This window comes from Hypanus sabinus, chromosome 10 (assembly GCF_030144855.1).
Source record: "Hypanus sabinus isolate sHypSab1 chromosome 10, sHypSab1.hap1, whole genome shotgun sequence".
In the NCBI taxonomy this organism is placed as follows: domain Eukaryota; kingdom Metazoa; phylum Chordata; class Chondrichthyes; order Myliobatiformes; family Dasyatidae; genus Hypanus; species Hypanus sabinus.
The window spans coordinates 53,404,371-53,419,896 of record NC_082715.1 but is presented as its reverse complement, the minus strand read 5'-3'; the positions used below and the strand labels follow the sequence as shown (position 1 = coordinate 53,419,896).

At 36.0% G+C, this 15,526-nt stretch overlaps 1 protein-coding gene across 1 annotated transcript in view; it reads left to right on the top strand.

Annotated features, from left to right (window-relative positions):
- Positions 1-15,526, top strand: part of ddx1 (DEAD (Asp-Glu-Ala-Asp) box helicase 1) — a 31,151-nt gene that overhangs the window by 4,193 nt on the left and 11,432 nt on the right. Inside the window, exons 6-18 of the mRNA XM_059981870.1 lie at positions 76-123; positions 3,035-3,118; positions 3,481-3,564; positions 4,654-4,730; positions 4,818-4,890; positions 5,273-5,349; positions 5,430-5,544; positions 8,712-8,850; positions 10,083-10,143; positions 11,114-11,212; positions 11,868-11,957; positions 14,175-14,360; positions 14,606-14,657. Of these exons, the coding sequence (XP_059837853.1) occupies positions 76-123; positions 3,035-3,118; positions 3,481-3,564; positions 4,654-4,730; positions 4,818-4,890; positions 5,273-5,349; positions 5,430-5,544; positions 8,712-8,850; positions 10,083-10,143; positions 11,114-11,212; positions 11,868-11,957; positions 14,175-14,360; positions 14,606-14,657 (1,185 nt within the window). The remainder of the gene's footprint in view (positions 1-75; positions 124-3,034; positions 3,119-3,480; positions 3,565-4,653; positions 4,731-4,817; positions 4,891-5,272; positions 5,350-5,429; positions 5,545-8,711; positions 8,851-10,082; positions 10,144-11,113; positions 11,213-11,867; positions 11,958-14,174; positions 14,361-14,605; positions 14,658-15,526) is intronic.

Here is a 15,526-nt window from a genome sequence, read left to right as displayed (position 1 = left end):
AAGGTACTATTAATTTAGTAAAACATAATCTGCTAGAATTTTATACATTTTTCAGTAATTTTTTTTTTGCCCTAGTGTTCAACAAATGGCAGATGAATCCTTATGACAGAGGATCAGCCTTTGGTAAGTTGAAACCATTCTTCAGGTAAAGTTCAGATATGAAACTATTGTATTCTACTTTATACTATTGATATTATGGTAATGACAAATGAAGTCATGAAAGCATGATTAAATTTGTCTTAAAATCTTCGTAATAAAATATGTAGGACTCTCAGTATTAGTAACTGTGGTGTTAACTATTCAGGCTAACAAAATGGCTTCTCTGTAATGTTAATGCTGTAATGGGTTTCTGTGTCTGGTATTTGTGTTGCGAGCGTGTACTGGGTGGGGGGGCATTACACCGTATTTAAACCAAAGTATCACACTATTGGCAAGTTTTTAATCTCTGGAAGGAATAGTGCAGTCCAAGGAACAAACAACTAGAAACTTTGTGGCAGCAGGTGATCTGCTCCACCAGTCTAGACAAAATAGGCAGCTTTAAAGTAGACTTTACAAGTAAACTACTTTATTTTCCACTGCCTGCTCTTTTGAAGATGGTGCTTTTTGCTACCGGAACAAATGTATTTTATGTCCACTTTGCAGGTTTTCTTCTTTCAAATTTATTACTTCTGAACTTGTCATTGCAAAACTCCAAAAGTTATTTAAATTTACAAATTGCACAACAGTAGAAACTGCAAGCAATTTCAAATTCCTTGGAGTACACATCTTGCACAACCTTTCATGGTCCCAGAACAAATCCTACAAGGTCACCAATGCCTCTACTTTGAGGAGGCTGAAGAGAGCTGCACCATGCACATCTATCCAACCAACATACACAAAATGCTGGAGGAACTGAGCAGGCCAGGCATATCTATGGAAAAGAGTAAACTGACAAATGTTTCGGGCTAAGACCCTTCATCAGAACACATCCATACTCAGGTTTTTGTGCAGATGTGCAGCAGAGAGCATCCTAACATGCTGCTTCACTATCCAGTTTGAAGCATCTCAACCTGAAAACATCAAGCAACCAATTTTGCCCTTTAGGCAGCCGAGTCTCAGTAATGGCTATAACACCATAATTCCATATACATGGCCTCAGTATCATAACTACATTTAAATAATTTCACATGGAGCACTGCCACAAGAAAGCTACATCCATCATCAAAAAGCCCCACCATCCAGGTCATACCCTCTTTTCACTACTACCACCTGATAGGCCTCAGGTTCAGGAACAGTTATTACCCTACAGCCGTCGGGATCCAGCATGGATAACTTCAATCACCACCACTCTGAACCTATAGACTCACTTTCAAGGACTCTTTACAACTCTTGTTCTCAGCATTTTTTAAATTTCCAGTTATCTTCATTTGCACATTCATTGTTGTAAGCCTTTGTCTATTTATGTATAGTTTGTTGTGGTAAAATCTGGGAAGAGTTGATGAATGTCAAATGAATAAAATTAGGTGTTTATGTATGGGTACTTGATGGTGGATTTGACAGGGTGAAGGGCCCACTTGTGTCTATCTGACTAACACAATAATGAAGCCAACTGCACTTATCACATAATCTTTGAATAATAAGTCTTTACAGAGGCACTTTAATCGTTAAGTATGAGAACAACCACTGTAAAACAATTTGCAAGGAATGGTAAATCGATTACTGTGGGCTGATGTCAATGAAGTGTTTTTCTTGGAGTAATTTGGAGAATAGGCATTGTAAAGGGAATGGAGGCAAAACTTATTCTTGAATTAACATTGTGTAAATCAAAACTAAAATGACATTGAAGAAACCAGCTGAAAGAACGACTTATTGTTCTGTTTCAAATCACTGTCTAGACAATATGTGTAACTACAGATCACCATTCAATACCATTGCCCCCTCAAAACTAATCAATAAGCTCCAGGACCTTGGCCTCAAAACATCCTTGTGCAATTGGATCCTGGATTTCCCCATTGCTAATCCCAGTCAGTTCCGACTAGCAACAATGTCTCCTGCTCAGGTGCACCACAATGCAATGTGCTTACTCACCTGCTCTACAAGCTTTACACTGAAGACTATGTCGCTAAGCGTAGCTCCAGTGTCATATTCAAATTTGTTGCTGACACCACTATCGTAGGCCGAATCAAAGGTTGTGATGAATCAGCATATAGGAGGAAGGTTGACTGAGAGGTTGTTACTGTGGCACCATTCAGCCAGACTTTTTAATGTAAGCAACACTAAGCAGCTGATCATAGACTTCTGGAGAAAGAAGCCAAATAGTCCAGAAACCAGTCCTCACTGGAGGTGGAGAAGGCTAGCAACTTTGAATTCCTGGGTGGTATTATTTCCCAGGATCTGTCCAGGTCCCAGCACATTTGTACAATTATGAGTAAGTACAGCAACGCCTCTACAAAAAGTAGTGGATACAGCCCAGTCCATCACTGGTAAAGTCCTTTCTACCATTGAGCACATCTACATGAAACACTGTCGCAGGAAAGCAGCATCCATCTTCAGGAACCCCTACCTCCCAGGTCATGCTGTCTTCTTACTGCTGCAATCAGGAAGAAGGAACAAGAATCAAGGGAAGAAGAATTTCAGAGTTGTATAATTTGACAATAAATGAACCTTTGAACAAGAGCCTCAGGACTCGCTAAATCAGGTTCAGGGACAGTTACTACTCCTCAACCATCAGGCTCGTGAACCAAAGAGGACAATTTCATTTGCCTCATCACTAAAATGTTCCCACAATCAATGGACTCAGTTTCAGGGACTCTTCCTTTCATGTTCTCAATATCTATTGCTTTTTTGTTTCATCTTTTTGTATTTGCACAGTTTGCAGTCTTCTGCACTCTGGTTGAATGCCCTAGTTGGGCTCTCTTTCATTGATTATGTTGTAGTTATTATTCTGTAGATTTATTGAGTATGCTCATAAGAAAATGAATCTCAGGGTTATTTACTTCGATAATTAATGTTGAACAAAGTTTCTCACAGATCTCTCATTTTGGCATTTCTCCAGCTATTGGGGCAGATGGACTGTGCTGCCAAAGCAGGGAAATCAAAGAGTGGCATGGATGCAGGTCCACTAAGGGAGTGAAAAAAGGCAAGTCTTGTGTATCATAGATTATCATAGATAATTGAATCAATTTCTATGATATGAACATCTGAATTATAGCTCTTTAATGATTTTTCATATCAAAGATTGATTTGCCTCTATTAACTTGGATCATAAGCTTTAACGTAACTTTGGAAATGTAGCCTTCTAGTATTGCTTAAAAAACAGATGATAAGTAAGAGTTATGAAGTGCTTTGTTTTCATCTGTTCCACATGATGGTTTAGATATATTAATTAGTTTAATTGGACCAAGATTTGCTCAAATGGCAGCATAGGTTTTCTAAATTTATTGATGTTAGTGCTTTTTGAAGAGAAGATAGTGTTAAAATGTATTATATTGTGTTGTGTAGGTAAATATTACTATGAAGTGAATTGTCATGACCAAGGCTTATGCAGAATTGGATGGTCTACTATGCAGGCTTCACTGGATTTAGGTGAGTTAATTAACTTAAATATCAATTTTCAGTAATTTTATCTATCACATTGGTGAGCTCTTTCATTTATTTAATATATTCCTGTTAAATAACATTGAATGCAGCGGAGTATATTTATGCGAGTGTCATCACCTTCACAGTTTCGATGCTTAGGCCAAATAGTCTTATTTCAGTAGATTGGAGCTATGCATGTATTTTTTTTAAAAACCAGACACTAGGGACCATCTCCTTGTGGACTCAAGATTTATATCAGCTGGTCTGTTCAGGTTTTTCTGTTTGTAACAATGTGGTTGAAAACATTGCTTACAATTGCTAATTTTATTTTACACTTAAATTGTCACTCTTATTTTTGAGAGATGAGATGGTGCAAAATACTCTCATTAATATTTATGCTGTGTTGAGCAAGTCATTTGTGATCTTTGAAGTATCTTTAAACATTTATACTCTACTTGTCAGTTTTCTTAAATATATATAACAGAGCATTACTTGCACAAAGCAAATAATATTGTTATATTTTTACCTCATCTGAATTGTTTATATTTGAGAATTGTTGACAAAAGTCAACTGCACAGAATGCTATATGTATTGTAATTTGTTGTTTTGCACATTTCTAATATGTCAAAGTTGGTCTAAAAGGTAGGTTTTATTGCCTAATGAAACATGTACTCCACAGGTTCCTTTCAGGAGAGTGTAGATTGAACAGTAACAGATAGTAGTCTTTAAGATTATTCAGATGTGATTATCTTTACTTTGTGAACATAAAAATATTCTACTTGTAAGGTGAACTAAAATTGGAAACTTCAATACACTAACATCTAATGAATCTAAAAGAAAGTGAGTGGAAGCTCTCATGCAGAATATTATCAGAAGTGGAAAAAGCAGCAAATTTCATATTATTTAAGAGGGAGCTAAGATGAACAGCTGATGGTTAGCTTGTGGTTGGCAAATTTTTAGTTGAAATGTGATCATGTAGAGCTTTGACACAAGAAAGGAATAAACTTAAAGGACTAGTTTGCTTGCTGTAAATATTGTTTGCAAACACCTTAAGACATGAATTGATAGGTTTTATTTTGGGGTATCTCTGAACAGGAACTGACAAGTTTGGTTTTGGCTTTGGTGGCACTGGAAAGAAGTCCAACTGCAAACAGTTTGAGAGTTATGGAGAGGTACTGATATATTATAAGATTTATTTTTATTCAGCTAATTTCAACAACAATGTCTTTAATATTTCATGTAAAATTGCTTTTATTTAGGAGTTTACTATGCATGATACGATTGGATGCTACATAGATCTTGATTCCAACACTTTAAAATTTTCAAAAAATGGTAAGTTTGCTTCAAAGTATTCTGCATTTTATGCTTTCAACTTGATAATGCTGGTTTACAAGAATATTTATGATTTTGGATTTAGATTCAATTTATAACCTCATCTTTCCTAGTCTAGCAACTTAATTTGATTGTTAGACATGCTGCTCTTAATTGCTGATGAAGTATAAGGATAACTGACAACTAAGCTGTATTTGGAAGAAATGTGTGCTTCAGATACGTGATTAATAATTTCACTTCTCCTGTCCCATAAATATTTAAGAGGAGATTTGTGGTTTGACTAACATTGTTAAAAGCTTATACAGGCTGCTTTAATGTCCTCCTATTCTTACCAAACAGTTGGGAAAATTAACTACTCAGAAGATTTTCTTTCTTTAACCAGGAAAAGACCTTGGCCATGCTTTTGATATTCCTTCACATCTAGTGAACCAAGCCTTCTTTGCCGCTTGTGTTTTAAAGGTAACTTTCCTAAACATATTAGAGAAAAATGTCTAGAACATGTTTTTAATAAACTGAAAGCTTTTGTTGTTGGATCCTAGAATGCTGAGCTCAAGTTTAACTTTGGTGAAGAAGAATTCAAATACCCTCCAAAAGATGGCTTTCAGGCATTAAGCAAGGCATCCGATGGTCATGTTGTAAAAACACAGCAAACTGGTATGTTGTCAGTAAATGATTTTAAGTTATTTAAATAATGCTGCAATTAGTCTTATATATTTTACCAAAATAAATATCATTGACAGTCTATTGCTTTGGGAGTTAAGAATTCTAAATTATGTTGTCACACTGGTTCAAGGTAAAATTTAAGGAGAAACTTAACCTTAGTGTGGCAGCAATTGAGTGAGATTAGAAAAAATTAAGCAAGTGTTGAACAGTGCTTATCTTTTAGAATTATGGCGAAGGTTATAATGAGGAGATGTAAGCCACTCAAGTATGTGTTATTACGGCCATTACTAATTCTTGCATTTGGCTTCTTTTTCCAATCTGATCCCCAAATTCTTGATTTCCATAGGTATCCTAACTAATATTTGTCTTACTTATCAATACATTCAAGTTTCACTATTTGCTTCGTAAAGCCATGTGCCTGTCTAATCATCTTTATGAAAAATCCTAAAATATCCAAGGTAATAAAACGGGGTTTCAGCATTTTCTCAGTGTCAGATTAATATATTTGCTCCTTATTTTCACTGTCTCATCTTTCTTGCATGGAGATTTGATGCTGCTCAATTTGTTGGGACCATTCAGAATCCAGATACTTCTGGATAATCACTGCCAATGCTCCTCTGTAGTGATTTCTTATAGAATCCCCAAGACATGGGTTTTTTAGGTATCAGATTCTGTTCCATTAATTTCTACAGTTTCTGCTTTAAATATTTGAAGCTTCTCTGTCTGATTAGCCACTTGGTTCTTCACTATATTGTATCTATTTGTTTGTACTGTAAAGACAGGCAAGATATTACTATTCTATCCTGCTATTCCATTGCTTATTATTTTTCCTATCTTGGGGCTTGTGCTTACTTTTACTACAGTCTTTTTATTTGCTTTGCTTTTTTATTTTGATTTATATTTTCTATATTTTACATCTTCATTCTTTTTCCTCTTGATCCTCTTTAGTTTATATCATTACTGACAATTAAAATTCTAATTTTCATGGTTGTTCCTTTTGCAAATTTTTTTTTAACTAACCTTAACCTTTGTTTCATGTTACACACTAATTTCTCAAACTAGTTCATCCATCTTGGTCCTCATAACCAAATAAGTTATATGTAAGACATTAGTTTTGATTTAATTTTGCTCTTGAACTTGGTTTAATCAACAGAATCTTGCTTATTATGACATAACAAATGAATTTTCCTACACCACAGAAATACTGATCCCTATTTTGATCTGTGATAGGTTGTTATGGAAACTCTGGAATGCATGCTGTAAACTTGGTACATAAGCTACTTTGGCAGTTTGATTTGTCCAGTGTTTAAAATTCAAAATCTCCCAAGACTGTATCCTCTTTTTTTATAAACATCTCTCTGTAAGTTTCCAACAGTGTGGCTGCTGTTGGAGGGAACTGTACAATCGCCAATTTTTTTTTAAACTACAACTGTTTCATAGATTGATTCTTCACAGATATTCAAATAATTCTGACTAGCAATTAATAGTCTCCTAGAGTTTATATTCAGTTTTCAGAAGAATTTTGTAATGAGGTAGAAAACACAGGGAGTAGAATGGCGCTGGTATCTGCAGCAGAGTAATCTCCTTCTAACAAGTTAACCTTACTGTTATGTTCTGTACTCTTTGATTTTATCTGATTGAGATAACGCAGTCACTTAATTTTATATTCTTTGCCATTTTTAATAAAGATCACCATTGAGAATTTGCAGATTGCACTTTTGAATTTTACCAGCAAACACTCGGCTTTTCTAACCTTTGAAGCAACATACTAACTTTTTGTATGTTTGTGTTGAGATTTTCAGGCCTGGCATACCTTCCTTTTAATTTTCGTTGTAAGTTTTTAACTATTTTGTAAAGATTCCCAAGACTCCTTTTTTATTAGGATACAGTGCAGAGTATTCCCTTCTGGTCCTTCGAACCATGCTGCCCAGCAACCTCCCAATTTAATCACAGAATCATTTACAATGACCAATTAACCTACCACGTCCGTGGACCATGGGAGGAAACTGGAGCACCCAGAGGAAACCCAGGTGGTCCTCACGGAGAGAAACCCTCATGGGGAGAATTTACAAATTCCTTGTAGGCAATGACAGGAATTGAACCCATTTTGCCTGTATCATAAACCATTGTGCTAACCACTGCACTACCATGCTGCCCCATAAATACAATAATGCTAATCTTAATGAAGCAGAATTCTGCAAGATGTTTCATAGAGCACTGTGAAACAAATTTTGGTGCTGGTTTACATGTGCAAAATACTTAGTGAGCAAAATCTGTTTTAAAGAACGTTGCAGAAATATAGAGAGAATCCCAGTAATTTTGGACCCAAACTAACGGTTATGTCATGATTACCAGTCATAGAGCAGTTTTAAAATCTGGGAGGGAACTGGAATTGAAGAAAATAGATTGTAATGATTGTGGAGTAGCAAGTGGAAAATTGGAAAAGACAGATTTTTTTAATGGTTGCTAAGCATTGAAAGTATGGGCTGGTTTCAGTCATAAATACGAGATTGATGGATGAGTGGGAGACAGCCAGAAGGTTGGCTGGTGAAAATGTAAACCTGACAGGACAACACTGTTATACTCTATCTTTGGAGTAAAGTTTGGAGGCAAATGCTGATCCATGGAGGTAAAGGTTAAGGGTGATGCTCAAATGTTAATGAAAAAGATATCTTTGAAAGAAGCCTTTTTAAAAAAAAAACACATGAAACTGAGACGAGGGATTTTAAGAAGGATTTCATAAAGTGGGTGAAAGCAAATGAAAGTTGGAGGATGATGCAGAAATTCCAAATCTTGCAAATAACTTTGCCTCAAGATATGTCTTAAAATGGAAAATAATTTTCCCCTCCCCCCATCTTTTTATTCTGACATCTTCCCCCTTCCTTCTCAGTCCTGAAGGAGGATCTCGGCCCGAAACGTCTACTATTTATTCATTTCCATAGATGCTGCTGACCTGCTGAGTTCCTCCAGTATTTTGTGTGTGTGTGTTGTTTTGGATTTCCAGCATCAGAGGGTTTTCTCATGTTAATAATATTGCTAAATTATTTTGTGATATACCTTCATTTTTAACTCCTCCCTGCATTGCTCTCCCAGTGCAGGTGCATAGAAATATGCTTACAGCTGTTGTTCATTTGATGTTATTAATTCATCCTTTTCAGGCACTGCACTTGTGGGTCAAGCTAAAAACTTGCCAAATGCTCCTAAAGCTCTCATCATTGAACCATCCAGGGAATTGGCAGAACAAACACTCAATAATGTCAAGCAATTCAAGAAAAATGTTGCTGATCCCAAGCTAAGGTAATTTCAATACTCTGTCTCTTTCACATCCATCTTAAGATGTGTTGGTCTTTCTTTTTCTGTTTCACCATTCTCTCCATTTAAGGATGATTTTGTTACTGATGCTCCTCCACTCATTTTGGCATTATCTTGGTTCTTTCATCTCAGAAATTGAACTCTAATGTATCCTTGTGCCCTTGTCCATCGCTGTTTCAGCTTTCCATCTCTGGCAACCTTTTCAGTACTTTGTTGCTAGCATCGTTGAATCAGTTGTTTGTAATTTCAACTCCCCTTCCTGTTCCCACACCAATTGTCCATCTTTGGCCTCACCCCAACAGTGGTGAAGGCCAAGTACAAACTGAAAGAATCACACCTCAATCTGCCTGGCTATTCTACAACCCAATGGTTTGAAAATTAAATTCTCCAACTTTAGGTAACTTACAGCCTGTGTTCCCCTCTCTCAATCCTTAAATTCACTTCTCGTCCTTCCATTTTTTTAATTCCCTCTCCTGGTTCCATTCACCTACTAACTCACCCTTCCATCCGCTAATCAGACTCCAGCACTTTGTGTCTTCACAAATCATCCTTCAGCCTGTGTCTCCACCTTCATCCTCTACTCCCCCTCACCGGGCTCTGTCTGGCCCACCTGCTTTTTTTTGTATATTGGCTTCTACCATCGTGTCTCCCAGTCATACTCCTGCTCTCTCCCCTTCTCACCCAGCTTCATCTGCCCATCCCTCTGTCTACAAGCCTTATATTGGCTACCTTCCTTCTAAACTCTATATCCCGATGCGGGGTTTCAGCCTGAAACAACAACAGTTCCTTTCGCTGCACAGATGCTACTCGAACTGCTGAGCTCCTTCAGTAGTTAGCATTTATATTTTTGTTATATCATCTGCAGTCTGTGTTTCTGTCTTAATATCCCACTGTTTTCCTCTTCAGATGTGGGAAGGTTTCAGGGTTTAGTTCAGAAAAGACAGGATGTTATCATCTAAAAATTCATCTTTATTGCTTCTGAGCTGTTAAGATTTCACTCATCACACTGGAAATTTGAAAAGTTCCCAAAAAAGCCAATTTTAATTAGATGTGCAAGGAATGTGTATGTTAATTTGCTGTAGCGTCTGGGATAAATGTCAACTTAACACTGATTAAGGATGACTTGTCATGGTCATGTTTCTTTTAGTCTTCTGAAACTTTTAATTATTTATTCTTCTGGAAGGATACCTTAGTTTTTATGTTTTTGTTTGTTTTAGGGAACTCCTAATTATTGGTGGTGTGTCTGCAAAAGATCAACTCGCTGTCCTAGAGCAAGGAGTAAGTTTCCTAGTTTTTCTGGGAGTTGTTTACAAATATATTGGTTCGTATTTATCTAGCATTTTTTTGGAAAAAAGCTGAATAAAGCAATAAAAATAAATTCTGCATAAATTTTTAAAAAACATTTTTCAACCAACTGTAATTGGTATTCTTTGCTGTGAACATGTGATAATATTCTGAACAACTTAACTGGCTGTAAAACACATTGGGCAAGTCATGAAAAGTAATATAGAATTTTCATTCCTGTCCAGAGAAAAATCCAATTTTATTTTCGTCAAAACACTTTACTCCCATTTGTTATTAACAAGATGTATTATGCTAATACTAAAAATTGTGATGTGATGGAGGCACATTGATTTTAGTTGAACGTCAGCTAGGATGGCTATGTGACCAAACTCAATTGAATGATCTCTGAATTGTCACTTTGACCATTAAACTTTGACCATTTTATGCTCTTTTTAATTTTAAGTTGCTCTATCTTGTTACCATTATCTACTTTAATTTTATATGTAAATTATCTTGAAAAATGGCATGAATATTTTTTCACACAGTTTTAATAACTGCACCTTTTAAGTAGTCTACTGAAGCGTAAAGCTCTGTAAGCTTTGCCTCTTAATGTTCTAAACAATAAAATATGAAAAAGCTTGTGTTTTCAGTTTTTAAGCAAATGTAACGCTTTAGAAATTTCCTTGAATTAAATTAATTATAGCACCATCAAAGTTGTTGATTTGGATGCTTTATTTTGAAGTATTAGTCTTTACTTTTTAAGAGAAGTGTACAGGGGACCATTTGTCAGTTATTGTCCTACAGCTACAATCAGTATTAAAAAAAATTCAGCTTTTTTAAAATGCACCTTAAAAGATGAGAAAAAAATGTGGTATAATCCTAGACTTTATTTTTATCTAGTACTTTAAATGAAGTGTGGGTACATTTGAAGTTCTATATGGAAATATTTTTGTCTGTTTTGTAGGTAGATATTGTTGTGGGAACTCCAGGAAGAATTGATGACCTTGTCTCAACAGGAAAACTAAATCTTTCCCAAGTTAGGTTCTTTGTGCTAGATGAAGCTGTAAGTGATCCTTTGTCATAATTAAAAATTCATAATCACCTAATCTCAATTGAATAATATTTATGTTAACAGTGGTATTGAATTTTTCTGTTCACTCCCCATCCTCTTTAAATTTCCTTTGTTTCATTATTAATTATTCCATTAGGTAAACATTGCATATGTGAATGTTCAGCAGCTAATTTGGTGCTTGGTGAGATGGACAATAATTTGTTCCAAATTATTATTTTTTAGTGTTCAAAGATGGCTCATAATATTATTACTTAATGTTGGGCATATTATATGTTTATCCTACATTATCTGAAAAATCCAGAAGTGTTTCTAAATGAAGTGCATTCTCTTGTCAACACTTTACAGTATTGCATTTTGTTTTAATTTGCTGTGCCTCTTGCTTAAACTATACTAAAATAGATCAATATGTAAAGAAAGAGTTGTACAAAATCATGCTTTCTCATGCTGGTGGTAGACTAATCAAAACAAAAGGAACTTTTACAACTGTTGTATAGGTAGAATGGAATATTTCTGAATAGTATTCTGAAGTACTATTCTGAATAAATGATGTACAGGTAAACTAAACACAATACAGAATAATTCCATTCTATCATTTATTTTTATTATGACTAATAAGGGAACATCTAAAGTAGTTGCCTCTTTGTAGGATGGATTACTTACACAAGGATACTCTGATTTCATTTCAAGAATGCATTCTCAGATCCCTCAAATAACATCTGATGGCAAGAGATTGCAGGTAATGCAAATTCAGTCATGTACTATATACTTCTTTTGTATATGGAAGTCTATATATACATTGAAAGCAATTTAAAAAATGATCAATAGTTTGATTCCTGGAGTTGAGAAGACTGAGGGTTGTCTTAGGGAAGATCCCATTCCTAACTGAGTTTGGCAGAAAACTGCAAAGGAAATGCTGATGCTTTTGTGGGAATCTAAAACTAGGAGCATAGTTTTCAAATAAGGAATTACTGAGATGGGAGGAATTTTTACAGAGCCTTGCAAAATTATTCAGCATCCAAATCTTTGTTCACATAAATGAATATCACAGTATTGATTTTGATCAATTTAACTGAGAATTTTTATTTATAGATTGCATGCTCCTTTTATCACTAGAGCCCAAAAACAGGAAAAATGGCAAAGCATGAAAAATTAAAAACTGAAATGTCAGCAATTCAAAAGTATCCCTCCCCCCCCCACCTTTTTTGCTCAGTACTTAAACAACCTTTCACAGCTATTGCAGCCAGTAGTCATTTTGGATACAGAATAGTCTCTATTAGCTTTGCACAACATGATGGAAAAAGATTTGCCCATTCCTCCTTGCCAAATTCCTCAAGTTGTGTCAGCTTAGTTGGGGAGCAGTGGTGGACACCAATCTTGAGGTCTTGCCAGAGATGTTCAATCAGGTTAAGGTCAGGACACTGACTGCAGCACTCGAGGACATGAATTTTCTTTATTTGAAACTACTCCATGGTTGCTCTGGCATTGTGCTTTGGGTCATTGTCCAACTGAAAGACAAACTTCCTCTCCAGTTTCAGCTTTCTATCAGAGGCGAGCAGGTTTTTATCCAGGGTCTCTCTGTATTTAGCAGCATTCATCTCCCCATCAACCCTGACCAGATTTCCAGTCCCTGCTGCTGAAAGCATCCCCATAGTATGATGCTACCTCCACTGTATTTTACCATAGGGATGGTGTTACTTGGCTGATGTGCAGTATTAGACTTTCACCACCCCTACCACTTAATGTTGAGGCCAAAAAGTTCCACTTTACTCTCATCTGCCCACAAATCCTCCTTCCACCATCTTTACAGTATCTTGCAAAATCTTAAGGACAAGGATATGGGTTTTTTTAGCCAGGGCTGCTTCCTTGCCACTCTTCCATAAGTACCCTTTTTGCGCAAGGTCTTAGAGATTGTGGAGCCACGAAACTCATCTCCAGTTGAAGCCACTGGATTCTGCAACCTACTCAGAATGACTGTTGGTGTCACCAGTAGTCTCTCTTACAAGTACTCTTCTTCTCCAGTGACTTTCAGAGGGACACCCTGACCTAAGCAGTGTGGTTTCATATTTTTTTCCCACTTTTTCACGATGGACTGCTCTGAAGTTTGCTCAGTGCCTTTGAGTTGGTCTTGTCCCTTTCCCCAGATTTGTGCTTATCTATTATCATTTCCCCACCTTGTCTGGAAGGCTCTTTTGCCTTCATTTTGGTTTGGTCTGCTGAAAATCTACCATGCTGTTAGACCTTACAGAGAGGGGGCGTTTCAATTTATTGAAAACTGGTGATCCTCAAATTTTTTTTACATCAACAGATTGAGTGAGTTGGTAAGGTAATATATTGCTCTTGCGGGAAGTTTTAGCATGGTAATTACAAAGAGGATGAATACTTTATCCAATCTTGCTATTTTGATTTTTAATTTTAAATAAATTGACAGGTTTGGGAATTTTTCTTTTGATTTGTATAATGAGCAGTTTTGTAGATTAAATCAAAATCCTACTTGGGTATTTTAAATTTAGAAAATGAGTCAGTAGAATGTAAAAATATTTGCGGGGGCTGAATACTTTATCAAGGCACTATAGAACCCTCTATCCAAAGAGAGGTGCGGTGGCTAAGTCATTAAATATAATCAAAGTTAAGATATATTTTGTAATTTAAGTGCTGGAGATCATGGTGACAGGCATTGGGAACTAAAGCTGAAGCCAGGATCAGATCCACTATAATCTTGCATATTGTGCAACAGATTTGAAGCACCAAATTTTTTTAGTTATAATTGCAACATTAATTCTGTTTGGCACATTGACATTTCTCATTGCAAAGATGATGTAGGTGTGTGGCAAATCTAATGACAGGAGCTATTACAGTACAAATTCATAGCAGGTTTGCAATTTTTCTTGATTATTGTGAGATCAGCCTTTCCAATTTTGAGTATTATGGCTTTTATTTATCATTCTTTGCCTAGGTGATCGTTTGCTCTGCTACACTACATTCATTTGATGTTAAAAAACTCTCAGAGAAAATCATGCACTTCCCAACCTGGGTGGACCTGAAAGGAGAAGATTCTGTTCCTGAAACCGTACATCACGTTGTTGTACGAGTTAATCCAAAAACAGATCGAAACTGGGAGAAATCTGGACGACATATCCGGGTAAAAAGGATAGATTACTTACCTTGGTGTACATGACCTGTAACCTCAACAGAGGTTATTTGTCAATGTATATTTGTCAATTTACCTTTTTTTCATCAAAAGTTCTTTTTATACTGTTGTCTTCCTTTACCTCCCTCTAAACCACCTACTTAGCAAACTCCTTTGGAAATGTACTTTTAAATAAAAATAAAGTATAAGTTAGTGGAATGTTAAAATATGTAATCTGTTTTGTTTCTCCTCCTCAGACTGATGAAGTTCATGCTAAAGATAACACAAGACCAGGTGCCAATACTGCTGGTCAGTACGATTTCATTATATGTTTTCCATCCTCAAATCAAATTAGTTTACAAAACTTGATATTTTGTGCAAGCAGACATTCTGAAATGTGGACATTTCAAGATCAGTTAACATTAATTGAGTTAAAAATCGTTAAGGCTCATCAAGAAATAATTTTTTCAGAGAAATGTTAGAACATTTACTACCTTGAGGACATTGCATATATAGAGGGTCTTCTATCATAGGGAAGAATTTCCTTTATCCTATTAAATCTTATCATGATCATTTGCAACATCATAATTGCCTTACTCCTCAACCTCCTAAACTAGAAGGAAGAGAAACCAATTGATATAATTTATTATTTTAGTTTCTGTATGCTTCAGTACACCACCTCCGAAGCTAGTTTATCCTTCCTGAGATTTGGTTCTCAGAATTGATTCAATCTAAGTAAGACATTTTGTACTAAAGCACAATTTCCTCTACGTACATTATATTCTGCCCTTTGAGATGTTTTTTTTTAATTAAGCCGTACCACATGCATTGTAAGTAACAGTTTTGCATGGACTGGAGTAGCACTGCAATCTCATCTTGAGCAATGATGGTGAGGTCTTGCCAGAGATGTTCAGTTGGGTTAAGGGCAGGACACTGACTGCAGCACTAAATGACACGAATTTTCTTCACTTGAAGCTACTCCATGGTTGTTCTGGCATTCTGCTTTGGGTCATTGTCCAACTGAAAGACAAACTTAGATAGAAACATAGAAAGCATGACAATGAGGCATTGATCGTATGGATAGTCAGAGGCTTTTTCCCAGGTCTGGAATTACTAGCATGAGAGGGCATAGTTTTGAGGTTCTTGAAAGTAGGTACAGAGGAGATATCGGGGTAAGT